We start from the raw sequence: 24,842 nt of genomic DNA, 5'->3' as shown, positions 1-24,842 counted from the left end.
CTCGCTAATCCAACCCTCAAGACGTTGTCCAGTCCTGGGACGACTCCGTAGAGAAACTCTCGTGGGTAGATGTCCCTCAAGGATGGGATTTTGAAGCGCCCGCACCACAGGATTATATCTTTGACTTGCGGATCGGTCTCAAGCCCACAGGGATGGACGATTTTATTGCCCATTCAATGGAGATCAGTGACCCGGACCATGTTAGGTATATTCTACAACACCATGGCCACTTTTTCAGCGGCTGATACCTCCCAGATATCCACAGCACCTACCCAGAACAGAAGTTGCAAGCTGGCACCTCACCCATCTTCCGCGGAGGCCGTCGAGTCCTGGCTCGCATTCCATAAAATCGCACGACCATTGACCATTGAACGCGTCGGTGGGGGTAACGAAGGGTGACGCTGCGCATCTCCGTTGCCGCATGCTAGGAGCCAAGTACAGCATCTATCATAACCCAGCTTCGCGCCAACGCATTATTCGGACTCTGACTTACTCCTTGCCTCGCGAGCTCCATCAACACATCGATGTCGTCGCTCCCACAACGTATTTTGTCACTTCCCACAGTATGCGTGCAACCCATTTCTTGCAGCCCCTCAAGTACTTGGCAGAAGATCTTGTTGGTGTCCCTTTTAGGGGCTGCCAAACAGCAATTCGTCACCACTGTTGGCGGCACCTTTAGAATTTCGGAGGTAGGGGTCAACTTTACTGGTGGAGGATTTTCGAGATACAACCTAGATATCAGAAGGTGGCTGTGGATGGGTTCCTTACCCGTTTAGAGGAAGCATAAAGGGTTGATCAAGTATGTGCGTTCCTTTGATTTGGACTCAAAATGAGCTCACTCTTTCACTAGCCCAAATGGTCGTGTCTCAGCACAAGCTGACGGCTTCCAGGTCGTTGTGAGCGGCGTGCTTGAATCCAGTAGAGGAACGAGTGCTAGTTGTCCTGTGCGTTTTCTATAATTCATCTTCGTGCCCATATGAATTGCGTGACTAAACTCAATGTAGGTCGTTGCGGGGATCTTCTCACTGCTAAACGACTTTCGTTTATCAGAGAGTAACGCATCTCTAGGATTTATCAACCCCCTCCTCGACTCTATCGGGTCGACGGGCTTCAACGATAACATCTCGGGATCTAATTCAGGTTGCGGAATTGATGTTCAGTCATTATTTCCCACTCTAACGACGTCTTGAACCAAAATTGAACCAGGGTTTACGACAGGTGTGGGATGGAACCCTGTAAGTTTTTGTTTTGCCTTCGTTTGCATCATATGTGGATCGGTCCTGATTCCTTTGATAGGTTACGGGTTTAGGTACAACACCTAGATGCCTGATGTCAGAACGGTTTTGTTTGCGCAACTTCGCCGCACTGAACACTCGTTGTTGAACAAGTTGTTCAAAATCAACTAATCACATCATGCGTGAATGGGCTACTTACACCTTAAACAAGGGATGATCAGGCAGTTAAGCAAAGTCTTTGACAGATTCTAGGACAAATTAATCATTTTTGCACCTGTTATGTAATTAAAACAGACCTATGGGAATTTTTTTATTTTGACAGTGTGTTTGCCTATTGTGTGAAGGTGACGTCCAAATGTAAAAAAATTGTTGTTACTATTTTTTAAATGTGTTGTAAGGTACATCCACAGGACAAAAGGCTGTTAAGAATTAAAATTTGTAAATGGAACGGATTTCAGGAACAATTCAGTTTGTCTCTTCGGCATGAGGCAAAACTTTAATTTTTAACAAAAGCTTCGCCTAGGGAACAGAGTTGTGGACAAATTTAAACAATAATCATATTAATTGTTTTTATTGTGTCAGCCCCTTGAACAATTGGCAAATATACTGTCAAAATAAAAATTGTCCCATTTATCTGACCTAATTACATACAAGGTGCAAAAATGATAAATTTGTCAGGGAATCTGTCCAACGCTTCGCTTCACTGCCTGATTGTTCCTTGTTTGAGGTGTTATAAGTACTTAGGTTAACGCCCAACTTCTGTAAGTAGATCACGTGATTTGCTTGGTTCGTCGACAGTCACACAATCATTGTCTTCGAGCAGCTGCATGTTCTGTAGGCATGCTGTGATATCAATGAAGAAGGAAGAGGGACTGTGCTAAAACTACCTGCAAGAGATACGAGGAGTGAGGCCAACGACACGCGATCATGTCACGTGGACGGAGTCTTATGTATAGCTCAAAGTTTGAACGTCCCACACCAAGTCCCACACAATCATACTTAGTCTTCATTGCGAGGCATCTCGAGCCTCCTTGAACTCGTCTTCTGCTGGATCATCTATTTTAGGCCATCTTCAACGAAAATATCACCCATGTGGACAAAATTTCTTCATCATGCTCTTCTTTTCCGACTGTTGCGTTCTCCAACTATTAGCATCCTTTAGCATCCCACTATCATGTGGTATATCAAAGAACGTCACTCCCTTTGTTTGAACCAGAACCGAGGAGAGCCGTGGACAGAACCTTGGCACAACCATATATTTACCATGGAACCGAGCCGAATAAAGAAATGACAGCACCTTAATGGGCAAGATGCGGGGCTTCAACGGGTCAGGGATGCGTGCCCGGACATTTTGAAATCCTTTTAAACCCCCTCTTCGTTTTCTACCACCAGCTTCTACCCGGCACAATGTGGTGGTCGTCAGCCGTCGTCCTCGGTCTCCTACACTCGTTTCCTGTTTTCGTCGACTCCAAACCCCTAGAATTCATCAATCGGCGTTGGGATGACCTCGTTGAAAAGCACTCCTGGGTAGACGTTCCTCAAGGATGGTCTTTCGAAACTTTCGCACCACAGGACTATATCTTTGACTTGCGTATTGGTCTCAAGCCCACAGGGATGGACCAACTCATTGCTGATCTAATGGAGATCAGTGACCCATCGCATGATAGGTGTGGTTCTTCCGACTCTATTCTTAATCTTTTGTGGTGGCTGACGCTCCTAGATATGCACAACACCTGTCCAAAGCAGAAGTAGCGGATTTTATGACACCTCATTCATCTTCTGTCGAGGCTGTTGAATCCTGGCTCTCATTTCATACCATCAATCGCACAAGCGTTGGACGCGTCGGTGTGGGTGGCGAATGGGTGACACTCCGTCTTTCCGTTGCCGAGGCTGAACGAATGCTGGGAGCCAAGTACCACATATTCCATAATTCGGCTTCAGGCCAACGCGTTGTGCGGACCTTGGCTTACTCCTTGCCCCGCGAGCTCCATCGACACATTGATGTTGTCGCCCCTACAACCTATTTCAGCACTCTCCAAAGCATGCGCGCAACCAACTTCTTGCAGCCAGAAATCGATGCTCTCGTTGGGGACCCGGCCGTACTCCTTTCAGATCCTATTGGTGCTCTTCCAAGGAGTTGTGAAACGAGGATCACACCTGCTTGCCTGAGGGCTCTGTACAAAACTAAGGATTACAAGCCTGTGTTTACTGACAAAAACAAGATTGGGATTGCGGGATACCTTAACGAGTTCGCCTCATACTCTGATTTAGGAGTAAGCATTGCGCGTTCAAGCAAGGGAAGTATCTGAAATTGTGGCTCATGATTAGACGTTCTTTGATCAATTCCGACCTGAAGCCAAAGGCTCAAGCTTTGTGACTGTGCAAGTCAATAACGGGGGCGATGATCAGGACAAACCTGGCATTGAGGTATGTCGGGTATCGCCCTTCTACTCCTAAGTTTACCACGTTGCGCACAAGGCAAACCTCGATATTCAATATACCACGGCCATGACGTTTCCAACCGCGAATACCTACTACAGGTACGCTCTTCACAACCTTGATTTATCATTATAACGTTGATGTCATTGTAATTATCTGTCAACAGTACTGGAGGATCGCCTCCCATTAAACCTGACTCCTTTACACCAACAAATACCAATGAGCCGTACCTCGACTGGCTCGATTTTATCTTGACTCAGGACACTATTCCCCAGGTCATTTCTACCTCTTACGGGGATAACGAGCAAACAGTGCGTAGAATTTAATGTAATTCTCTCAAAACACCGAGACGAATGGAATTCTAGGTCCCCAAAGAGTATGCCGAAACTGTTTGTAAACGCTTGGCGATTCTCGGCGCAAGGGGAACGACGGTATTATTCTCTAGCGGTGATTACGGGTGGGTGGCCCTGCCTTTCGCTTGTGCATGTCCGTTAAAGATACACACCGACAGTGTTGGCGGTGGTGACTGTAAAACTAACGACGGAACCGACACAACACTTTTCCAACCCAGTTTCCCTGCTTCGTGAGTCGTGTGGTGACATCTTGAGGCCCGACACACAACGAATGCATTTTACCGTTCAGATGCCCTTTTGTCACCACCGTGGGCGGTACCATCTCAATTCCAGAGGTAGCGGTCAACTTTTCCGGTGGTGGATTTTCAAGATACTTTCCGCAACCTTCCTATCAAAAGGGGGCTGTAGACGGCTACCTCTATAGTTTGAATGGGGATCATGAGGGGTTATTCAAGTACGTCTGTTCTTCTGATCAAAAACTCGGGACTTAAATATAGTGCTTTTCACTAGTCGAAGTGGTCGAGCCTACCCAGATGTTGCGGCGCAAGCCAGCGGCTTCCAGGTCGTCGTAGGAGGTAAGGTGCAATCCATTGGAGGAACGAGCGCCAGCTGTCCTGTGGGTTCTCTATAATTCTTGCCCGTGTGCACGTTGTTTAGACCGACCGATGTAGACTGTCGCAAGCGTGTTCACCTTGTTGAACGACTATCGTTTATCACTGGGGAAACGCTCTTTAGGGTTTATCAATCCTCTCCTCTATTCTCAATGGTCGACAGGATTTAACGATATTGTGGCTGGGCGGAATCCTGGTTGTGGGACAACGGGTCAGTCTTTCGTTTCCCTCTGATTTTTTTTTTGGTACAGGGTTGAACTAAAAGAAATGAGTAGGTTTCTCCGCTGGAAAGGGATGGGACCCTGTAAGTTTCTAGTGCTTCTTTAACGTGTTTAGAACGCTGGTTGACCTCTTCGTTAGGTTACGGGCTTGGGTACACCGGACTTTTTGAAGTTGAAAGAGTTGGCAGAATATTGAATGCTGCATTTAATGAAGGACTTTTTAGCCATCTCTATATATTATACATTTATGTATATCTTATTGGACATGTCTGGTATATTGGAATGGATATGTCTGTTCTTCGTTGTGTACGCGTATGGACCAAACAAAGACATCACATGATGGTAGAAATTTCGCTGGGTAGATTTTCGCTCTGTTCTTGTCACCGTCAAGCTCTTCACTCCGCGCGAGTGTTCCCCTCCTGGCAAGACGGGACTACAACTCTCTCCATGCCTCTCGTTGCCACGGTTTCCCTTGCTCTATAAGACCTCGGAATTCCAGTGGCGGTTTCTGTTGGCTTTAACCAAGCGTTGGCCCTATGTTCCGAGCGTGCCAACTGCTCTCACATCTTACGGTCAAGCATTTACAATTTGCAGTCAAGCACGCTCCACGACGTGCATATACTATGGCGAGCGCACCTACACTAATGACATCACGCGACCTACCACCGCACCAGAGGCCTCCCTTATTCAAGGTCCCGCCGATTGTCAATCCACCCCCACCGGAAATGAGCCCCCAGAGCAACGGTCGTCTGAGGAATGGAAGTCGTCTGCCGAGCTCAAGTCGTACACGAGAGGGACCCCGTCTGTCAGCGAAAGTTCGTCCATTGAACGAACGGCCCATTATACGCAAAGGTCCCATCCGAAAGCCTTATAAAAAGAAGAAGAAGAAACAGGTTTACTCGCGTCCGACTCTGCCCATGATCCAATTTGGCAAGAATGCTGGATGGCTGTTGCGTCATGGCGCAAGACATCTTGGGTTTCCGATTCGTCCGGACGGTTTTATGCGGCTCCAAGACGCTGTACGTGATTTTTGTTGGGCTTTTGAAAAAGCGAAGTTCATGACGGTTGATGATCGCAGTTGCATTTCTCCACGCTCAATCGTCATACTGAGGAAACGTTTCTGGAGCACGCGATAAATGACCCTCCTCAGCGATTTGAAGTCAAGAAGGAGCGAGATTATTTCTCTGTTTCCGACGTAGAGGTGTGGTGGGTGAGGGCGAAGGAAGGTCATGACATCCCAGTATGCAACACAACGTCCTTGCTGACGTATCTCATGCTAATATGTCCGTAAATCAGGGTGTTTATGTTGATAGGAAAAGGTTATTTCCTGATACGACTTTGACAGAGGTGTACTTCAGAACGGGGTTTGATCAGTGGGAGAAGATCAGTGAGTAGAGTATCGCATCTTAAATTTTTGTTTCCTCAGGTTTGCTATCTTAGAAAAACAAGGTATACCTCCAGCTCACGCAGGCCTCATCCGTCTTTCTGCAACGTCAAGCGTCAAATCCTCTCGTAAATCTACCATAACATCCAAGTCTGACATTGGCTAACTAATGTGTTGATAGGTCCCCAGAGGTGGTACAACCGGGTGAATGCAGTTCCAATCAGATTTGTTACGATTGCTGTCGATATTAGACAAGCCTTCGCTCTAGGCATCGAGTTTTATCGCACAAGGAGAGGATACATTATCTCTCCGGGCAATGACGAGGGTGTTATACCACCATCCGTTTTCTCGAGCGCGGTCGAAACCGTAGTCTCCAGACAGGTCCTGAAGCCATACGTGAAATAGTCCAATCTGCATGGATTGGCTTGCGACTCTGAGAGTTGTCACAAATATAGGCCGCGCACGGTTGCGTCGTCGAACCATCACTACCGGGAAAATCGCTGCCCAGTAAAGCATGGTTAATGTGCACTGCTTCCACCTTGGCTCGGCTGTGACCAGCAGCAATATCACATAACGTGAAGCCCAACAGGTCCAATAGATCAGCGCTAAATGCGACTTGGTTTTCTCAGGGAGGGAGGGCATGCTGGCAACTTGCTTTTTACCTAGACGACTATTTGTATAGCTCATTTTGGGCGTCACATGGTATGGAGACGATGGCTTAATGATAGGTTCACCTTTACCCAGCTCTCACCGGCCACGACATTTGGTTATCATTGAGCCTTTGGTGTATGCTCCTCCACAGTCATCAGACAACATTGCGTATGCCGCCATCTGTGCTACGAATTTAGACAGACCAAGACGGCAACAGGCTGCATGAATTGTGCAAAGATTGCTATTTGTACATCGATTCATTGATGATATCTCCTTCCAGGTTGATACACGTTCACTAGATCAAACACGGCTCCCGTACACGTCCTTGGGCGTTACACCAGCCTGACCTTTGCGGATGTTGGCCTGTGCCCATCTGTACAAGAGTGTTAGCGAGGAACATGGAACAGTACAGCGAGGACGACTGACTTTTTGATTCTGATAGACTCAATTTGGATGAACCCAGAGGTATCGGTGGGCTCAAAGCCGCCCAACTCATCCATAGACGACTCGTGTTCGTCGTAAAGACCCTATCACGAAGATCAGCATTGAAGCATAAAACACAAAGAAGAGGAACGTGCCTCGGAGCTGGAGCGTCCTTCGATAACGACATTGCCTTTATACAACTTCAATTTGACCAACCCATTGACGGTCCTCTGGCTCGCGGGGATCGAGCTGGTGACAAACTCCCTCTCTGGTGTGAAGAAGTGGCCGTTGTACAAGATCCTGCTGAACTCAATCGTTGTGAACTGGTCCCTTAGCGCACGGACGTTCCTGTCGAGTGTAAGACCCTCCAAGTCAACGTGGGCCGCGCGTAAGATGGTAGCGCCGGGAGACTCATAGCATCCTCGGGACTTGACGCCGATGAAGCGATTCTCGACGATGTCGATCCTTCCAATACCATGTTTTCTGCCCAAGGCGTTGAGGGCGAGGAAGATCTCCACGGCGTCGGTATATTCCTTGGCGTCGGCGGGTACGGTGACCTTGACGGGGAGCCCTGCCTTGAACTCGATGGCGATGCGCTGAGGTTCCTGAGGCGCATCTTCAGGGGCAGTCGTTAGCTTCCACATGTCAGTTGGGGGAGTGATGTCTGGGTCTTCAAGTATCCCGGCTTCGTAGGAGATATGGAAGAGGTTCTCGTCGGTTGACCAGGGCTTGGACGCAGTTTGGACGACGGGAATACCCTTTTTCTCGGCGTAGGCTAGCAGGGCTTGACGACCGGGGAAGCGGTCGTAGAATGCTGTTGTTGTTGAAGGGCGAATCAGTGATGTATCGCTTGAGAGGAACATAAATCATACCAGGAATTCGCCAGGGAGCGACAACTTTGATGTCGGGCTTCAAGCCATAGAAGGCAAGCTCAAACCGGACCTGATCGTTTCCTTTTCCTGTGCAACCATGAGAAACGAAGCTGGTGTCGAGAGGATTGAGATACGCTTTTGGGATTCGATCGTGAGGACTCACTCGCAACCTTCCTGATCGGCGATGGCGATCATGCCGCGAGCAATAACGGGTCGGGCTAGAGATGTACCTAGAAGGTAGACATTCTAAAATAAATTAAAACTTGAATTATGGAGTTAGACGAGGGAAAAACCTCATAGATGGCGTTGGCTTGGACAGCAGGGTAGATAAGCTCAGTCACAAATTCGCGTTTGAGATCCTGAGAGAAGATATTGAACGAATAATGTAGAGAACGTCGAGAATTCTCACCGCCAAAAAGAACTTCTTTGCACCAACCGCAAGCGCTTTTTTCTCTGCCGCCGCGAAGTCCTAAATACATGATCAATCGGTGAAGATCATAGACGAAAGTAAATATCACACCTCTTCCTGTCCAACATCGGCCATGAATGCGTAGACTTCATACCCTTGTTCAATCAGCCAGGCCAGGATGCAAGACGTGTCTATAGATCATTCCTTAAGTAGATCGGGTGGACATTGGAGATGACTGCACTGACCCAAGCCACCAGAGTAGGCGAGCAAGACACGGCCCAATTTTTCGGACATGATTTTTTCAGAGGAATATGGAGATTTCGCTGATCAAGTGCTCGTTTGAAGGAACAAAGAAGGGAGTCAAGAGAGATATCGGCGGTAATTCGCTTCAAGAGAAAAACTCAAATGATCCCGTGGTGCCATCTTATCTTATCTGTTCCAGCACATTGTTAAATCACATCAGCACTGGCGTGACTTGTGCTTAGCACCACCAGCACGGTGCAATTCCTGCAAGCTCACCATTGTTCTTTCAAGACGGTGCCGTCAATGAGCAGAAAGTCAAAGCTCCTCTGAGGAACTATCGAAACTATGAATCGACCACACACTCACCGAGCACTCGAATCGACGTCTAGAATCGAGAACAACCCTCCAAGAGATTCCACGAGGAAGCCCGTGTATACTCATCCCTTGGATCGTGGTCCTATACACCTCCCATCCAATAGCAACTCTAGGCATTCTCGCTCCCATGATGCCTCAATCATGAGGCAAAGCCAAAATCTGACGGCTCCAGTGGCTGCACCCAGCAAATCCACTTCGAGCGCCGTCCCACCGAACGTGGGCCAAGGGTTTTCAATTAACTCTGCAAATGCGACCTTTGACCCTCTACGTCATTCCCTCAAAAGAAAGAAATCATCGAGCAATATTTCTAATGCCGCTGATCACTTGGGATTCAGTGGAATACAGCGCAGTGACCAGCGCGAAGTCCGGGCGTCTTCAATTGCTTGGGGATCCACCCAGGCAACCACTCCATCTTCGTCCTCTACTTTAGTTCCACATGCGACTACAACACACTCTTCTGGCTCTACTGCAATGCATCGTTCGAGGAAAGAGAAGGAGAAAGAGAAAGACAAAACTGTTATCAGCATCGAACATCCGCAGCTTCCATACCATTATCAACGACGACCTGTTTACCAGCCCCCCGAACTATCTGAAAAGGATCAAGTCCGGCCAACCGTTGAGAAACAATACTCTGGCCCGTTGGCCATTGCTGAATTTGATCGAATGCGAAAGGAGCTTGATGCGCTTAGGAAGAGTTTGGTCGATACAAAGAAGACTGCAAAGAAGCAAGCAAAGGTGAGCGATCCAGTATCCCACCGTACACGGCAGTCTCTCATCCGTCCTCCCTCAGCAAATCAATGAGCTCAAAGCCGAAGTTAGCGCAGGGGCTCTGGTGTGCCAACCTCTCTACCGATAACATCGCTGCCCAGCTCAGTATCATCATCGTTTCACAGGCAATCAAAGAAAGAGACCTCGAGATATGCACCGTCAAGGCGAAATCCCGCAAATCCGAAGAGGTATATCCAGCTAAATTTATTTTAAGCGTGTGTCTGATGACGCCACCCATTTAAGTTAATCTCGACAATCGAAAATTCAATTCAATGTCAGATATGCATGGACCTTCCTCACAAACCTTTTGCGTGCGTATCGCCTTATCATAATCAGATCAAAGAGAATGTATCTAAGTATTTTTATACGCAGACTAGCGCCTTGCGGCCACATCCTATGCCTCCTATGTCTTCAAGAGTGGTTTCGAACTGCCCCTTCATCTGCGATTGATGAAATGTATATTGATGAAGACGACCTGACCGACCCTCAATATATCATGATGCGGTCCAAGTCTTGCCCCTGCTGTAGAGCCGTTGTTAAACGGAGACCTGTTCCGGTGTTCATGGTCAAAGCTGTCGCTGCTGCTTTGATAAAAGATAAGCCTTCTTTGGCGGTTCCCAGGCCGATCAGCCCGTCAGGAACTGGGGAAGATGATCCGTGGAAAGGAATCTTTCCGCCCAGCGACGAGGACGAGGAGTCGTCTGAAGATTCTGACGAGTTTGAGGATGTGGACGATTCGGATTGGCCGGAGGTAGATAGATTTCACCACCGAGGATTTCGGGTTGCAGCTATGAGTGACAGCGATGACGATGACGATGAAGAGGACTATGAAGATGGGGAGGAAGAGGAAGAGAGTGATGACGACTCAAACGCTCCGGAATATGTGACTCCACAATGGGAACCCCCCAGTGTGGATATCGACCCCGACGATTGGGACTTCCAAGATGAGGATCCTGTCGCAACTCTCAAACTTCTCAGACGTGGTTGCTCTTGGGACATGCTCCAGAACTATGACATCGTATATGCTCACTCCATGGGGATAATTTTATTCCTGCATTCACTGGATCATCTTTACCGGGACGCAGAGGACAACCAAGCCGGATATGGGACTCGAGGCGGGATGGGGTTGCATCGGATTTATTTGGGTTGGAACATTACCCTTCCCGCGGATGATTTGGACGGAGAGGAGTTCACGCTTGGGATGCTGGATGAGATCAAGGCGCTCCCGGAGAGATGGCGAATTACTCCTCGACGTGATTTCGCTGGTTTTTTCGATGCTCGAAGATTGGTAAGACGAGCTAGTGTAGAGGATTATAACACGACGGACACCGATGCATGGTTGGATAACGATGAGATGGAGGATGTAGATAATGACACGGATTAGACGATAGGCTTTTGTTTCTTGATAAGGATATTGCAGATCATTTGTTGGATGAACGTGCAACTTGCAAGTAGAACAGTCTTGATAAGGTAGTTTTATTTATCCAAACCCTCCAATCCGCGTCTTTATGTTAAAATGAGGACGACTGACATCTCCACAATTGCGAGGAAACTTTCGACCTTAATAAGCTCCAAACTCCATAGATTTTGTGAGTCTCACCACAAAAACGTCCACACTTGGAACGGGTTTAATGAACCCAGAATGCGGAGCTAATCTGAATCAAGGCGGTTGTCCCGTTTGGGAACGAAAATTGACATTTTATTTTCAAGTTCAAGAACTAGATGCATGGAGTCCTCGAGCTTGAACTGGAGAAGTTAAGCCTGAAAATGCGGTATGATGAGGCGACTTATTGGAAGGCCAAGGAAGCTTACGCTGGACAGCAGATAGCGCTGGATTGAGCTTCGGTACGTCCGCTGCTTTCGGTACGAAAACGCGTACGACTCGTGGTTGAAGATGCTTGTTCGTATTTACCTATGCGGAGCATCGCATTGTGGTGTGGTTCCTTGATGTCGGGCGCACTCAACAGCGTCCAACCAATATCGCTTGGGCTGAAACTCGAGGCGATCTGGTCCTGGCCGGCAATTCAAGTGAGTATAGTTGGAGGGATTTACATCTCTTAGTGATGTGGATTGAGATGAATAGACGGATGCACCTCTCCGGCCTCAACGCCACAATGCGACTATCAGGGGAGAAGCAAATCGATAACCGGTGGTATGTTGGTGGTCTGCGCATGTACTAGGCTACGTAGCCAAGCTTCGGAAAGTTTGGTTTACCGAATCCTTTTCAAGGTGTGTCGTAGTATGGAGGAAGGCGCTGCGCAAATGTAGAATGACGACAGATAGACGTCGACTTCGACCTCCAAGGGTACCGCTCCTCATCCTGAAGCGGTTTTCGTGTACTCTGATTGTTGGCTATGACAACCTACAAACCAGTGTGTTAGAGGTTGAAATTAAGTGGCAATGGTTGTCTTGCATTATACACACATGTGCCCCTTTGAAAGGGGAGACTTGCGCCTCGATGCTGGGATTGTTTGACGGCAGAACAAAGTTGAGTGGTTACTAAATCGATGTGGAGTCGGAGACTCAGAGCGAGTGACCTCTTCTGACAAGATCGTTTCACCCCTTCTTCACCGAAAAAATAAGTGCCCAGCTAATGGTTGAACTAAACCTCTTCGAAGCGTATGGCCGAAAGAAAAATAGCATTTAGGATGGAGGCATAATTTGTGAAGAAGCGGAGGCAAGGCGGAAAGTGGCCTTGTGCTTACGTGATTTCAGTGCTGGGTCTCAAGGAGCTGCAGCCACTGGGTTGCGGGAGCTCAGCCATAGGCCGGGAAAACCCAAGGAAAACCACCATTGTGCCTGCTGACCCAGTAGTAAGACCCAATCACGGCCCAAAGCCCTGCTAATCTCGGCCGTCTCGTCCGCAACAAGAAATAGTTCAGAAAGGAGCTTCTTTAAGCAAAATAAAACAACAACACAGAACAACACACCAGCACGCCGCACCGTGACCACCACTGATGAAGCTTGAAGAACCTGGGTTCCAAAAGCCTGTAGCCTCAAGATTCAACTTCGTGGCTTTTTGATGGAAGACGACATTGATACGACCCTGTGCGCTGCATGGAGCGAAAATTCAAACCTTCGTAACACATGGTCTCGACAGTTGAAGAGCGTCCGCGCTTGACTTGGCCAGGATTTGGAGTGAATTATTCAAATGAGGAGTCAAGACAGTCGTTCATCCGAGAACGAAGGCGTCATACTTCAATTTCGAGCCAGTTCAAGCTCGAGAAGCGCGTGGAAGTTCTCGAGCTTGGACTGGCAAAGCAAAATCCTGGGGATGTGGTATGACTATGTGACTTTTGTGGGTACGATGTAAGGAGAACTTACGCCCTCAATTGAGGTTCAGCACTGAGTAAGGAATGCTCCGTAATCGACTACCATCGCGGCTCTGAAACTTGTATTCCATCCCCGCACTCCTGCGGAACCCAGATGTGGACTTGTTGGGCAAGGTGGTTCACCGGCACCATTGACAGGATCCTGTAAGTTCCACAATAAGCCCAAAACTTTCGGTATCTGCGGCAAAGTAGAGTACCAGATCCTGCGGCCGGCGGATGTCCATCTTGTCGATCTCTTCTAAATTGATCTATCGGTGCCTCCCGTGGCATCGTCACCACTCTTCGGCCCAACCACGCCTTGCGGTTGCCCTGACCGGAGTCGGCCATCTCGATCGAGTAAGATGATTGCCATGTAGAGCTTGAAGCGCAAACTATAACGTTTGCGAATGGGTATCGGGGTTGCGCATCCAATCCTCCTTCGATAACTCGACATGATGTTGCGTAGGCTGGCCTTGATATCTGAGGTGGTCGACGAGGCACTGAAATGTTGTGGCTGGTAGGGAGTGGAGTTAGGGGAAGGATTTACATCGTCGAGTTTGCTCTCGCCCATCATGGGTGTCGTAGATTTCAGGGTGGGTGAACACAAATGGTGGCGGATTTTCCGCTCTCAACGCCCCGATATGACTACTAGGGGAGATGGAGATCAATTATCAGTGGGCTACGCGCGTAGCGGGGAGTTGGATAACTCCAATTACTGTATCGTCCTGACGGATCAAAGTGAGCTGCGTTAATATTTGGGGCGATGGACCAACGAACGGCTTCGACTTCCAAACGGCTTCAGAACGGAAACTTTCACATCTCCTGGTTGCAACTTGAATGGGCCACTTGCATCCTGATACTGTGGTTGTCCAGAGGGAATTTTCGCGGTTAGTAAATTGATGAGGGGATGTGTCGGCAAATTGGACGCACCACCACATACGTAGGCGCCTTCTGTCATACTCATGTCCTCTAATAACCCTTCTGAAGCGATAAAACGAGTTTACAGGTTACAGGGTAGATTGAACTACTTTGGAGCCTACGGCGCCGTCAAGTGAAACAACTTGTTGGTGTGGGATCATATTATGTGAGGGTGTTTGGGCCCGGGGGCAAAAGGGCAGCAAGGTGGAGAGTAGGGCGCCGTGTTCACGCAATTTTTGAGCCAAAAGCGGAGTGGATGTGAAGGGATAAACCAAGAGGTGGGAGTACGCACCGTCACCTGTCCATGGGAGCGAATTCACTCAATGTGTAACATTTCCGGTTGTTCCGAAAATCAAATCTGTGGATTCATCTATCTACTTCAGTACATACAAAGTCCTTCTGACACAATTGAACTAGGTCAATGATTATGGTCGACTGGCTCAGCTCAATTTTGAATTGAGCATAACCATGCCTCGGGGAGTTCGCTCAGGGTGTGTTGGTGTCCGAAATGTATCAAGGTTTGTCTTCAGATCTCTGACGGTCAGTTCTTGAGCATCTCAGGACAATCTGGGTCACTAACCTTGCAAATCTTTCTTGCCCGTTTGCGAAGCGGTCGTGAGAATTCCAGAAATCTCTGAATGTCCTCCACAACCAGAACACAACGATTTAAGCTCTCCTCGGCGCGAGTATACGAGTTCCACAGTAAGTTCAAGATGATTTGGTCGTTTTGCCGGAGCCAGCATATTGAGGGTTGAAGTGAATGGCTCTACGTCAAATTCTAGGATAAGAAGAGGTGACAAAGGAAAACGTGAGATTGTCAGCTTCTTTCACAACTAGTCGTTCTTGACGTCAACCCGAGATGTCGTTTCTTATTGTTTAGCTGTAAAAGAGTGTGGAAAAACAAGAAGCCCAGAGATGGAGCGTGAAGGTCTAGCCAGAGAAATTGTTATGACACCTATCCATTGAGCCTTGAGCTGTCGAGAAAAATTGAAGCTACCTGTTGAGTATCCGTAAGTGTTAGTCTCCTACTAGAGCGGATAGGATTCTCACAAATCCTTTCCAGCTAAATGCAAAACCCTAGACGCCTTTACAAAATTCCCAGTCTCCGCCTCGCTTAGTACAAACGACCATGGCGCTCGATGCGTGGAGCGCTCCATTATACTACAATGTTCTGTAAGTAATACAAACGGTCTGGTGGAGCGGAGGGTTGCATCACTCACGCCACTTCTTTATTAAAACGGTTGTTTTGTACAAATCTCGCAAAGGTGTAGAATTCTGCATCTAGTTGTCAGCGCTTGGTCAGCGCCGCATTGTGATTTCTTCCCAAATTTCACTGTGGCGAAGTTCAAATCTCCGGAATCGTGTGCCATGTACCTGAAGTTCTTAAAATGGAGGGGAGGCCGAAAACAATGCTGTTGATGCTGAACTGTTCCAAAAATGTCCTAGCATGTTTTGTGCTCACTCTAAGCCATACTTCTTTGCACGAATACTTACATTGCATTCGAGCTGCATGCAGTTGCATGTCAGTTTAAATCAAAAAAATTGATGTTTGATTTACTCACCTTTCCTTAATCTCGGTCGTCGCGAGATTCACAAAGGTTCCATTGCCAGCATCCGGCGCAGTCGGTTAGACGGAGATAGGGGAGTTGCCAAGAAGTCCTGCCTGCCAGCTTATGTAATGGTCCTGTTGGAGTTGGTCAATGGTCATGAGGATCAAGTGTTCGACGTCTCCGTTCAAGTTGGAGTAGATTCGAGCTTGAGATTGAACAATGTCGTCCACGGAGAACTTGAATCTTCTTCCACCTCTCATAGAATCTGGGCGCTTCCATCAACTTGTAAAAGCCGGTCAAACAATATCAAGTTCTTTTTCGCCACTCGACAACTCCTTCTCTGCTTTCATCACCTACGCAAACACAGTCCGTGCCCAGCGCTGCACAGATATGATTTTAAACCTTACCCCATTCATCACAGGATATACCAAGCAAAGAAAAAGAAACCAAGTCAAGGACAGACGAAGAGCAGCCCATCTACTTTTCGGGCATTGATATTGTTCCCTCATCAGAGCGGCGTCTTGTATGTCGCTTTGATTTATATTTGGGTCCTATAAAGCCCTGATGGTTGTGTCTAGTTCATCACGGACACACTTATCATTTTTGCAGCATTCAATAACCTTTTGTTGTCAGCTGAAAACCATCCCGTTGGCTGGTTAGTCCAACAACTTCAGATAATAATACAGACTAAATGATACACAGGCTCCAAGATGATAATCAGGTGAAATTAATGAGGAAACTCGCTATCGACTACGTCAATTTTATAAAAGAATGCTGGGTCCATGCTTCGGTAATGTTGCATTTTACTCGATCATCACTGTCCTTAATGCGTGATCTTGCAGCAACCAATACCTCGCCCTGAAGGTCCCCTACAGTTTAGCAGTGATCACTATCGCAGTCTATATACGTGCTTCTCCTTATTCGTGGTTTTATACATACCCGAACCTGGCTATGATCTGGCGCCGGTCGGAGACGAGTTGATGGAGTGGCTCAACATACACTTTATCGAACCTTCCACAGAGGAAGGAGATCATTTGAGCGCTTTAGAGAAGCCGTGGGAGGATGAATCATTTTGGCCTTATCTAACCCGGTGCGTTTTCTTGTCGATCGTGACTGTCAACGCGGCTAACCGCGACAAGAGCCATCCTCCGTGGCCTAACAAAATCGTCCGCGTTCTTTTTGGGAACGCTCTTGCGACATGAGTCAGAAGACCTTCAACGCTTGACAACAACCCTAGAATCCTTAGTTGGGAATCAACCTCGGTTGCAGGAGTTCAATGCGGAGAGAGACTTTGCTTTTTCATTCCGCAGATGGAAGGATAAGGTTAAAGCGCTTCGTATTGAGATGGATGAAATACCAGAAGATAGAAGATTTGACGAGTTCGACAACTGGTGGGATCGACTCAGTAATATTGTTGGCATTTTGGAAGGTCGATTTGAAGTCATCAAACGCGTTTGTGAAGATTTAGGTGGCGACTGGAAAGAAGTTTGTGTGGCGTGGAGTATATTTGTTGACCCACGAATGCAAAGGCAACATCTACCGTAAGAGACCCTTTTTATATATATGTCCTGATGGGTGATAACCAGGACTATTTCAGAGACGTCGTCAGTCAAGTTTTAGGCGATACGCCGCCTGACCCAACGAACCTGGAAGACATGATTCACGCAGCTCTCTTTTCTGGACGACCCGCGGAAGGGTTGCGCAACGCTTCTCAACTTGATCGCTGGCTGGCAGCCCATCTGGCGTCCATCATGGCACCCCTACAACTAATCGACGCTGAGGATGACGAAGAGTGTGTGTGCTTGGTACGCACGACCCGATGGCGATTCTAACTTTGTTTACAGCGCAGATCTTTCGACTCGAGACGAACATGTTTTGTCATACGCGGATTATCTCCATTCTGACCCTGCGCTTTGGAGGGTCACCGTCGAGTACATGTACTCGTGTGGAGATGTGGGAAAAGACAGGGCAGACGAAATCCTACTGCGTGTGCCTCTGAGGTTACAGGAGCAAAATTTTGAAGAGATCAAGATCCGAGCTGGGGACGTAGTCGGCGTCCTTAAAGATGTCAATCAAACTTGTTTCCAGCATAAGCGAGAGGCTGTGAGACGATCTGTTTGCAGGGTGCGTTTATTTTATCTTGTTTGAGCGGTGGCTCGTTCGCCAACTTGTCTCCATTTAGATAGCAGCCCAAACTCTCGTTCAAAAAAAGGACTACGGTTTGGCCGTCTCATACTGCATCTCAGCTGAAGACTGGGTTGGCCTCGGCTCAGTCGTCGATCGCGTTCTGGATGAGTACATTATTAATGGTCTGTGCTATCTCAAAATATTCCGTTTTGCGGCTAATATGTCGAACTTTGAAGGTCCTCAAATATTCTCTCAATATGCGGTGGCGATAGCTCCCTCAGCTCAGAAACTTCAAACGCCTCAGGGGCATGGTCTTTCTGTGCACCGTCTGGTCTTCACTGTCCAATACGCCCACTTACACGAGCTCTTTGAACGGCACGAGTATCAAGAAGCCGCTAACAAAATTGTCGCAATTTTCTCCCAGGACATAGTCCCCAAATCTTGGTGGGCAATTGTTTTATGCGACGCCGTTCAGCTTTTGGAATCCGGTAATAATAAAAGTTTCCGTCATCCTTCCTTAGCCGCTCAACGCCATACTGTCAGGTCCATCACTGCTATTTTCGTCTTCCAGCGCATCCTTTATGCTTCAAAAACTGAATGAGATTTTCGTTCGGACATCTCAAGGCTCAGGTGACGATTACCTGATCGTTTTGTCCCGTAAACTCAAAGGTGGAGGGGAAACCGAAGCCTTGGAAAATTTGAGGGGCGTAAGATTGGCTTTAGCCCGCTATTTTGCGCGGTGTACTGTTTTCAGCGCGCAGTAAAGTTAATATATAACCAGTTAAGCGACCTGTTCAATAATTCTTTGGCTGATTCGCGCAGAAGTTCACACTACACAAATTTTGGGTTTTCCGGTTACTCAGTCCGCTCACTTGCTTGTTCTTCTCGAAGGGACCTGCATTCAGAAGCACAAGATTGAATGAGCCCCCAACGTCCGAACTGGATCAACATTTTACTTTGTGTTGACATACCCTTGTACTTTCCCTCTCGAGCCTTCTCCAAGATCTCAAATCGGCATGAATCGTTCTTACGGGACCTTCACCCGCTATTTCCCTAGCTGCATGCAACGCTTCGTTCCTATGAATTTTGCGGTGTTCATATGTTTGTCGTGAAGTAATATCCGTTCCCCTTGGTGTGCGTTCAATCTCCGGATAGAGGCAAAAGGCAAATAGTCAGCTGGTTGAAAACGCGCTTCACGCCTATCTAGCATGTCTCATGATCAGTTCTAAGCGAGCTCTTGTGCAGCTATAAAGCTCAGGTTTTCAGAAACAGGTTTCAACCTACCTCGCAAACAAGGATGTGTTTTACTCTTCATCTCTACGAGGAATTCTCCTGCACCCACCAAGTTTTGCAAAAACGCGAAAAGGTAGGGATACTACGCGTCAAACACACCGATGGCATTTTACCAGAGTCTTGATAGGTTGACTGCAATGGGGAAAGATGTGGCATAAGCCAACAACACTCCCACCAGACACACGATTGCAAGAACACTTGTGCTCGGCGGTACGCGATTTTCCCGTCATCTCCAGGTAGTGATTAATTCTATTTTGCTACAGCATGCAACCCGATCAATCCATAGTCTGGATGACGAGTCCTCTTGAATGCGACGAGTGCCGCTACCCAGGAATTAAGTGATGTCGTCGGATGATGGTAGGATCTTCTTTCAGGTTTTCAAGTTTTCAGATGCAAATATTGGAATTTTAGGCAAAGCTATGTAGTTCAACAGACCGTTGCAGACCATTACCCAGTTTTCTCCGTGCGAACGTCGGCAACCCATGAGAAGGACGGCAGGCGCTCTGTGAACACAACGTCACAATCTAGAGTTGATGGACCTTAGATGCGTCATTGCGGACTTGCGTTAAGATCAGTTAATACGGACCGATGAGATTGGCGCTTCTCCTCGAATCTAACTTAACTCGATGTGCTACCAGCAGGTTCTAGCTTGTATGACGCATTCAACAATCTCCCAGGCAAGATCTAGGCAACAGAGGATCCGGAGCGGTTGCCCCAACGCAATTGTCCGTAATGCAACATCGAAAGAGGGTAAAGAACTCCATAGCAATGTTGGACAAAAGCGTTGCAAGGCCGCTTTGGTGATTGCGGCTGCCGAAATATGAAATCATCGTGCCCCAACCAGGACTAGCCAAACATGTCCACCGTGTTTGAGATGGGTGCGCAATATGTCCCTTTTGCCATGGTGATGGAATTATTTCGCCTCGCGAAAGAGAAAGCTTGCATCATGAGCGTTATTTAATGTCGTCGAGTGACTAGCCTTTAGGCTTTGTCCCTAACGCTAGAGATCCCGTAGTACGGTTACGCCGCTTGTGTCGGTTTCGCTATAATTTTATCCGAAAGAGTGCGCCAAATGAAGATATTCCGGAGGAACGGTACCTTTTGCCCTCGCTGGGCTGACGGAAAATTTGACGTTATTTTTGCTAGTCTCAGTGGGACCGCTTTGCCTTGAAAAGCCAAGGATCGGGCAAGGAGGTGGTTAAATAATGTGAACTTGAAGCAGGTAGCGATTAATGGTATAATTACCTGTCTGAAAACGGACTGGTATGCCGCAGCCGCGACGAGGCCCAGGGTCCCTGCAGGCGCTTCTAATAAAATGCGACGTATAATGGAAGCAACTTTGTTTGCGATCGATCGACTTTACGCGGTCAGCATGGCGGGAGCATCCTCTCTGTGAGACAGTTGGGTATGCTTGCATGTTGACTGTTCTCTAAACGTTCTTGGCGACGCCGCGAACACCCTGAAGAAAGGAATTTTGAAGGAAGTGACTGGCCAGTGGTGGGCTCCACGTGGTTTGTTGCGGCGCCGTTTACGGCGAACAAGTAATTACTACTTGATTACTACACTAGGCTGCTCAGCAAGAGTCTGACGCTCATACCCACAGATCTCTTACTCGGTATTCTGGATTTCTTTTGCGCATAGTTCCTCTGCAGCATGGATGGTACAACGGCGGAGGACGGATATACATCCTCGACCGCTTGGGAGAGCAGCGGTCAAGGCGAAGTGCCAGCAGCTCGAGGCCACTACCCAGGACACTCATTGGATTCCGTGGAATCGTCTTCTCTCAACCTTCACGTAACTTCGATATCGCCACCACCTCGCTCAAGTTCAGATTCGGAACGAAAGTCGCCCAACAACTTCTGGCAGGATGCTCAGACTTCGATACCAGAACGCCATGACACTCTTGCGACCATCCACAGCGTTCAAACGCCCTCTCTGGTTGACCCGAGCTTCGATGAGAATGTTTTGCGATCATTATGCGAATTGGATGTTCGTTATCTACACTCTCCATGTGATATCTACTTTGTCTGATCAAAACGTTCTAGTGCGGGGTACATCTACTCCTTGATCGAATTAAGCAGAGCATGGTCTCTTGTAGGGTAAGTAGCTGTTCAGGAGATCGCGCATCCTCGCTGATATCTTCCGCTGAAGGAAGCATCGGTATTTTTCAAGAAGAGAGCCGTGATAGAGGAGGAGTATGGAAAGACGTTACAGAAGCTGGCTCGAACGACATCTGAAGCGTATGCGTTAAATGACGGAAAGGCAGGGTAACTTTTATTTTGTATTGCCTTGCTTGCCCCTCTCTAATCATATCGTAGCTCATTTGTCTCTGCCTGGATGTCGTCAATGAGGGTGCATGAGGTGATGGCGGAGAATAGGTTGCGGTTTGCGCAGCGACTCAATGAGATGAGCGACGAGCTTGCGAATCTTGTTAAGGAGGTGGACAAAAACAGAAAACAGGTGAGCATCTGTGATGCACCAATATCACTATCATATAACGTTCACTTCAGACTAAAGACCTCGCAACTCGGTATGAGCGTGCGTTGCAGGAGTCAGAGTCTCTGACTGAGAAGAGCAAGAATCGTTTGGACATAACTTCGGAAGAGTTGGAACGAGTATTGCTTCAGAAGGAAGGAGAGTCTCTCAAGGAGACCGTAGTCCCAGGTCGGGCAGGGGGTGTTGGTGGGAAACGTGCGATTGGAAAAGCTGTGGCGAAAGGCGGTCTTCTCTTGAAGGGAAAGAACCCAGGGAATGCGAGTATCGAGTTCCACGTTTTGCTATTTCACTGATGGTCTTCTTTTTGAAACAGATCCAGCGACAGGAAGACGACATCAGGTCAAGAATGTCAACCGCTTCTGATCAATACCGGAAAGCCGTAACAGATACGCAAGCGATGAGACAAGAATATTTCAACTTCCAGTTGCCCCGTATTCTTCGTGTAAGCTTTGTGGGTCGCGCATTATCCACTTGGCCTGACAGACAAACGCAGGCTCTGAAAGAGTGTGCCGATGAAATCGATCTTGGCACTCAATATCATTTGACAAGATATGCATTCCTATTTGAAAGCATTGTCTTGAGTGACGGCTCAACTCTTGTCCCTGCAAACGAAGAAGGTGTGGTGCCACCTTAGGCTCTTGTTTTTGTACCCATCTTGACTTTTGTTTTGAAAGGCCTGGGTCTGAAAGCCACCATCGAACTGATAGACAATCGAGGTGACTTCAAGACTTACATGCAGAACTACGCTTTTGCTCGAGGCGGAGCGGCGCCTAAGGGACCACGTCGTGATGGTCCTCAAGATGAAGGTTTTGTGAGCATTGCTATTCTTTGCATACGTGAAATGTCGCACTAACCACCTTGAAGCTACCCCCTCTTCCAACATTCGGGGAGAAGACCTCTGCCCCTAACACCCACCGCCCTTCCAACGGTGTCAACGGCATTCAAGACAAGGGTCGACCAACTTTTGGTGTTGACCTTTCCGAACAAATGATCCGCGATAACGTGGAGGTGCCGCCTATCATGCAAAAGTGTTGCGAGGCCATTGAGAAGTATGGTATTCGATCGCAAGGGATCTATCGAATAAGTGGAACAACGAGCAAGGTAACCAATCTGAAGCAGCGGCTAGACAGAGGTTCGTGACTAGACTCTTATTTTTGTGCTTCGTTGCTTAAGTCGATCTCGACATAGACTTGGACTCGGTTGACCTGGATACACCGGAATGGTCTGGCGATATCAACAATGTTGCTAGCGTCCTCAAGATGTGGTTGCGAGAACTGCCTGATCCATTGTTGACTTATTCGTTGCACCAAGGTTTCATCGAGGCAGCTAGTGAGCATATCGTCCGTTCGGTGATTATTGCTTGCTGATTCGAGTAATTGCAGAGATCGAAAATGATCGACTGCGACACATTCGATTACACGAGCGCGTCAACGAACTGCCAGATCCCAATTACGCCACTTTGAAATATTTCCTTGGTCATCTACACAAGTACGCACTCTGGCATCTGGTGCTGAAAATCATGTAATTGGTAACCTTTCTCCCCCAGAGTAATTCAACATGCAGCCGAAAATTCAATGTCAGTACAAAACCTTTCTATTGTATTCGGCCCGACACTCTTTCGGCAAAACGGACCGCAAGGTGGCTTCATAGCGGACGCACCATTCCAGAACCAGGTTCGACCTTCCATTGCTCGACACAACGCCGATTGATGAATGCTTTTTTTCTAGGCAATCGAAACAATTCTTCTGCACTACACGGATATCTTTATTGACGAAACGGAGTGACAGTGCATGGGGACTTTCAATTCGTCGTTTCATTATTATGTATACCCTTCACACAACCCCACCCAGCCTTTTTGTTCGCGCATGCTCTGGTCAAGGACGCTCTTCATTATTCGCTGTCTTTTATTTTATTCCATCGCACAGATATCCCATATGTATTATCACTATCTCAATATGTATCAGATCCTCTGTTTCGTTTTTTACAAGTACATAACGCAAAAGATGATATATAAATACACGAGTTGTGGCATGGATAAGTCTGGTGACCAGCCGACTCCAATCAATCCCGTTCATAGCCCAGAGGAAAAGGAAGCCTAGGAAGAGCTCCGTCTGCTATACTATTTTTGGTTTTGTACCAAGGACCACAGGGTGGGGGTATTTGCATCAAAAACCCATTCCGATTGGAACGGGAAGATGATTCGTCGCAATGATGGGCACGCCACCCACCATTCTGTGCAAAGGGCGAGCTCGTCCAGTGAATCAGCCTTTCCTACGCCGCCTTTCCCCGTGGGTGACAGGTCAAGGACCGACAGCTGATTGAAAGCACACAATACTGCCGATAAACCTGCGAGTATACTCTACAACTCCCATCGAAAAAAAAAGAAAAGGCAATTCAATTAGCTATAGATAGGATTGTTTCGAGGGTTGGGGTGAAGATGAAGAAGGGGGGTTACTCACTATGCCGGAGAAGGCGTGATGGAGGGTATGTCGCAGAGCGAGGTTCACGCGCAGGCTCTTGATGGTGGGGAGGTGCGTGGAGACGTTTCGCAGGAGGAGAGGCCGCGCCGACATGGATGAAAGATCTAATGACTTGAGGGGCTTACTTGTGTACGTCATCCGGGGCAGGTTGTCCCGGTTGACGTCGAAGTCGTGCCCGATGAGAGAAAGACATTGGACGGGGCGTCCGGGCAGCAGAGAGGCTGCAGTGTCGGGTGAACCGCGGAAGGTGGTGAGATAAGGGAGCGCTTCGGAGGGGAGGTTAAGCGCTGCATGATGATCGGATAGAATGAGGTGACGTAAATTGGGGAGGGAGCATAGGAAAGACGTGAGGATGGTGGTGTAGAATTGGAGTCCTCTGCCCCAGTCTGCTCCGAGGGAGCAGGATTGGAGCTGGGAGAATTGGCAGCCTTGGATTATCTGCTCGATAGTGTGAACGGTCTGCAAGGAAATGGTGAAATTCGTAGGTCCTAGGAAGAGTTCTAGTATTTCGAGAGCTGATAGAAGACGGACGACTTGAGAGAGGGCATCACATGCAGCGGCTGCTGGGTAGGGTGATGGGGGAGATAGCTGGCCGGCTTGCCATCTGATGTGTAGTCTCTTAGTGAGGTCTTCAAGGTGTTTTCGCCGTAGCATGGATTGGCACCACCGTAAAGTTTTCTGCG

At 47.9% G+C, this 24,842-nt stretch overlaps 8 protein-coding genes across 8 annotated transcripts; 4 read left to right on the top strand and 4 right to left on the bottom strand.

Annotated features, from left to right (window-relative positions):
* Positions 1 to 68: 68 nt before the first annotated feature.
* On the top strand, positions 69 to 5,157 carry LACBIDRAFT_185466 (uncharacterized protein). Its single transcript, XM_001883756.1, has 12 exons — positions 69 to 205; positions 2,956 to 3,508; positions 3,564 to 3,662; positions 3,714 to 3,775; positions 3,841 to 3,985; positions 4,040 to 4,131; positions 4,186 to 4,257; positions 4,317 to 4,481; positions 4,538 to 4,643; positions 4,699 to 4,849; positions 4,914 to 4,942; positions 4,999 to 5,157. Exons 1-12 carry the CDS (start codon positions 153 to 155, stop codon positions 5,053 to 5,055), a joined length of 1,584 nt encoding a protein of 527 aa, XP_001883791.1. The 5' UTR covers positions 69 to 152; the 3' UTR covers positions 5,056 to 5,157.
* A 238-nt stretch (positions 5,158 to 5,395) lies between these two features.
* LACBIDRAFT_302857 (uncharacterized protein) lies at positions 5,396 to 6,648 on the top strand (the record flags this gene model as incomplete). The annotated part of the gene is made up of 5 exons (XM_001883755.1): positions 5,396 to 5,878; positions 5,938 to 6,099; positions 6,156 to 6,246; positions 6,300 to 6,371; positions 6,425 to 6,648. The coding sequence occupies 5 exons, from the start codon at positions 5,396 to 5,398 to the stop codon at positions 6,646 to 6,648; spliced, it is 1,032 nt and encodes a 343-aa protein (XP_001883790.1).
* A 546-nt stretch (positions 6,649 to 7,194) lies between these two features.
* Positions 7,195 to 8,892, bottom strand: LACBIDRAFT_294826 (argininosuccinate synthase; the record flags this gene model as incomplete). The annotated part of the gene is made up of 9 exons (XM_001883632.1): positions 7,195 to 7,267; positions 7,321 to 7,421; positions 7,500 to 8,131; positions 8,190 to 8,299; positions 8,353 to 8,435; positions 8,483 to 8,548; positions 8,599 to 8,658; positions 8,710 to 8,789; positions 8,844 to 8,892. 9 exons carry the CDS (start codon positions 8,890 to 8,892, stop codon positions 7,195 to 7,197), a joined length of 1,254 nt encoding a protein of 417 aa, XP_001883667.1.
* A 200-nt stretch (positions 8,893 to 9,092) lies between these two features.
* On the top strand, positions 9,093 to 11,408 carry LACBIDRAFT_294825 (uncharacterized protein). Its single transcript, XM_001883754.1, has 4 exons — positions 9,093 to 9,951; positions 10,041 to 10,199; positions 10,264 to 10,295; positions 10,357 to 11,408. Exons 1-4 carry the CDS (start codon positions 9,187 to 9,189, stop codon positions 11,366 to 11,368), a joined length of 1,968 nt encoding a protein of 655 aa, XP_001883789.1. The 5' UTR covers positions 9,093 to 9,186; the 3' UTR covers positions 11,369 to 11,408.
* A 2,146-nt stretch (positions 11,409 to 13,554) lies between these two features.
* LACBIDRAFT_329575 (uncharacterized protein) lies at positions 13,555 to 13,866 on the bottom strand (the record flags this gene model as incomplete). The annotated part of the gene is made up of 1 exon (XM_001883631.1): positions 13,555 to 13,866. One exon carries the CDS (start codon positions 13,864 to 13,866, stop codon positions 13,555 to 13,557), a length of 312 nt encoding a protein of 103 aa, XP_001883666.1.
* A 1,271-nt stretch (positions 13,867 to 15,137) lies between these two features.
* LACBIDRAFT_302854 (uncharacterized protein) lies at positions 15,138 to 15,714 on the bottom strand (the record flags this gene model as incomplete). Its single annotated transcript, XM_001883630.1, has 3 exons — positions 15,138 to 15,172; positions 15,211 to 15,374; positions 15,434 to 15,714. One exon carries the CDS (start codon positions 15,712 to 15,714, stop codon positions 15,559 to 15,561), a length of 156 nt encoding a protein of 51 aa, XP_001883665.1. The 3' UTR covers positions 15,138 to 15,172; positions 15,211 to 15,374; positions 15,434 to 15,558.
* Positions 15,715 to 15,982: 268 nt separating this feature from the next.
* LACBIDRAFT_302853 (uncharacterized protein) lies at positions 15,983 to 18,654 on the top strand (the record flags this gene model as incomplete). Its single annotated transcript, XM_001883753.1, has 11 exons — positions 15,983 to 16,129; positions 16,185 to 16,286; positions 16,342 to 16,418; positions 16,466 to 16,553; positions 16,606 to 16,853; positions 16,903 to 17,304; positions 17,361 to 17,555; positions 17,608 to 17,887; positions 17,946 to 18,072; positions 18,127 to 18,378; positions 18,434 to 18,654. 11 exons carry the CDS (start codon positions 15,983 to 15,985, stop codon positions 18,652 to 18,654), a joined length of 2,139 nt encoding a protein of 712 aa, XP_001883788.1.
* A 5,144-nt stretch (positions 18,655 to 23,798) lies between these two features.
* Positions 23,799 to 24,813, bottom strand: LACBIDRAFT_302851 (uncharacterized protein; the record flags this gene model as incomplete). The annotated part of the gene is made up of 2 exons (XM_001883629.1): positions 23,799 to 24,038; positions 24,139 to 24,813. The coding sequence occupies 2 exons, from the start codon at positions 24,811 to 24,813 to the stop codon at positions 23,799 to 23,801; spliced, it is 915 nt and encodes a 304-aa protein (XP_001883664.1).
* Between the last annotated feature and the right edge of the window lie 29 nt (positions 24,814 to 24,842).

Source organism: Laccaria bicolor, genomic scaffold, assembly GCF_000143565.1.
Source record: "Laccaria bicolor S238N-H82 LACBIscaffold_22 genomic scaffold, whole genome shotgun sequence".
Classification (NCBI taxonomy): domain Eukaryota; kingdom Fungi; phylum Basidiomycota; class Agaricomycetes; order Agaricales; family Hydnangiaceae; genus Laccaria; species Laccaria bicolor.
Note: the sequence above shows the minus strand (reverse complement) of the source record. Positions and strands in the feature narration are given on the sequence as shown.

Excerpts from the sequence above, each read along its gene's own strand:
- LACBIDRAFT_185466 (XM_001883756.1), top strand. The coding sequence starts at position 153 with ATGGACGATTTTATTGCCCATTCAATGGAGATCAGTGACCCGGACCAT. Across the intron at positions 3,509-3,563 it reads CCTCATACTCTGATTTAGGA|ACGTTCTTTGATCAATTCCG; the intron begins GTAAGCATTGCG and ends GCTCATGATTAG. Across the intron at positions 4,132-4,185 it reads TTCTCTAGCGGTGATTACGG|TGTTGGCGGTGGTGACTGTA; the intron begins GTGGGTGGCCCT and ends ACACACCGACAG.
- LACBIDRAFT_294825 (XM_001883754.1), top strand. The coding sequence starts at position 9,187 with ATGAATCGACCACACACTCACCGAGCACTCGAATCGACGTCTAGAATC. Across the intron at positions 9,952-10,040 it reads CTGCAAAGAAGCAAGCAAAG|GGGCTCTGGTGTGCCAACCT; the intron begins GTGAGCGATCCA and ends AAGTTAGCGCAG. Across the intron at positions 10,200-10,263 it reads CAGCTAAATTTATTTTAAGC|ATATGCATGGACCTTCCTCA; the intron begins GTGTGTCTGATG and ends ATTCAATGTCAG.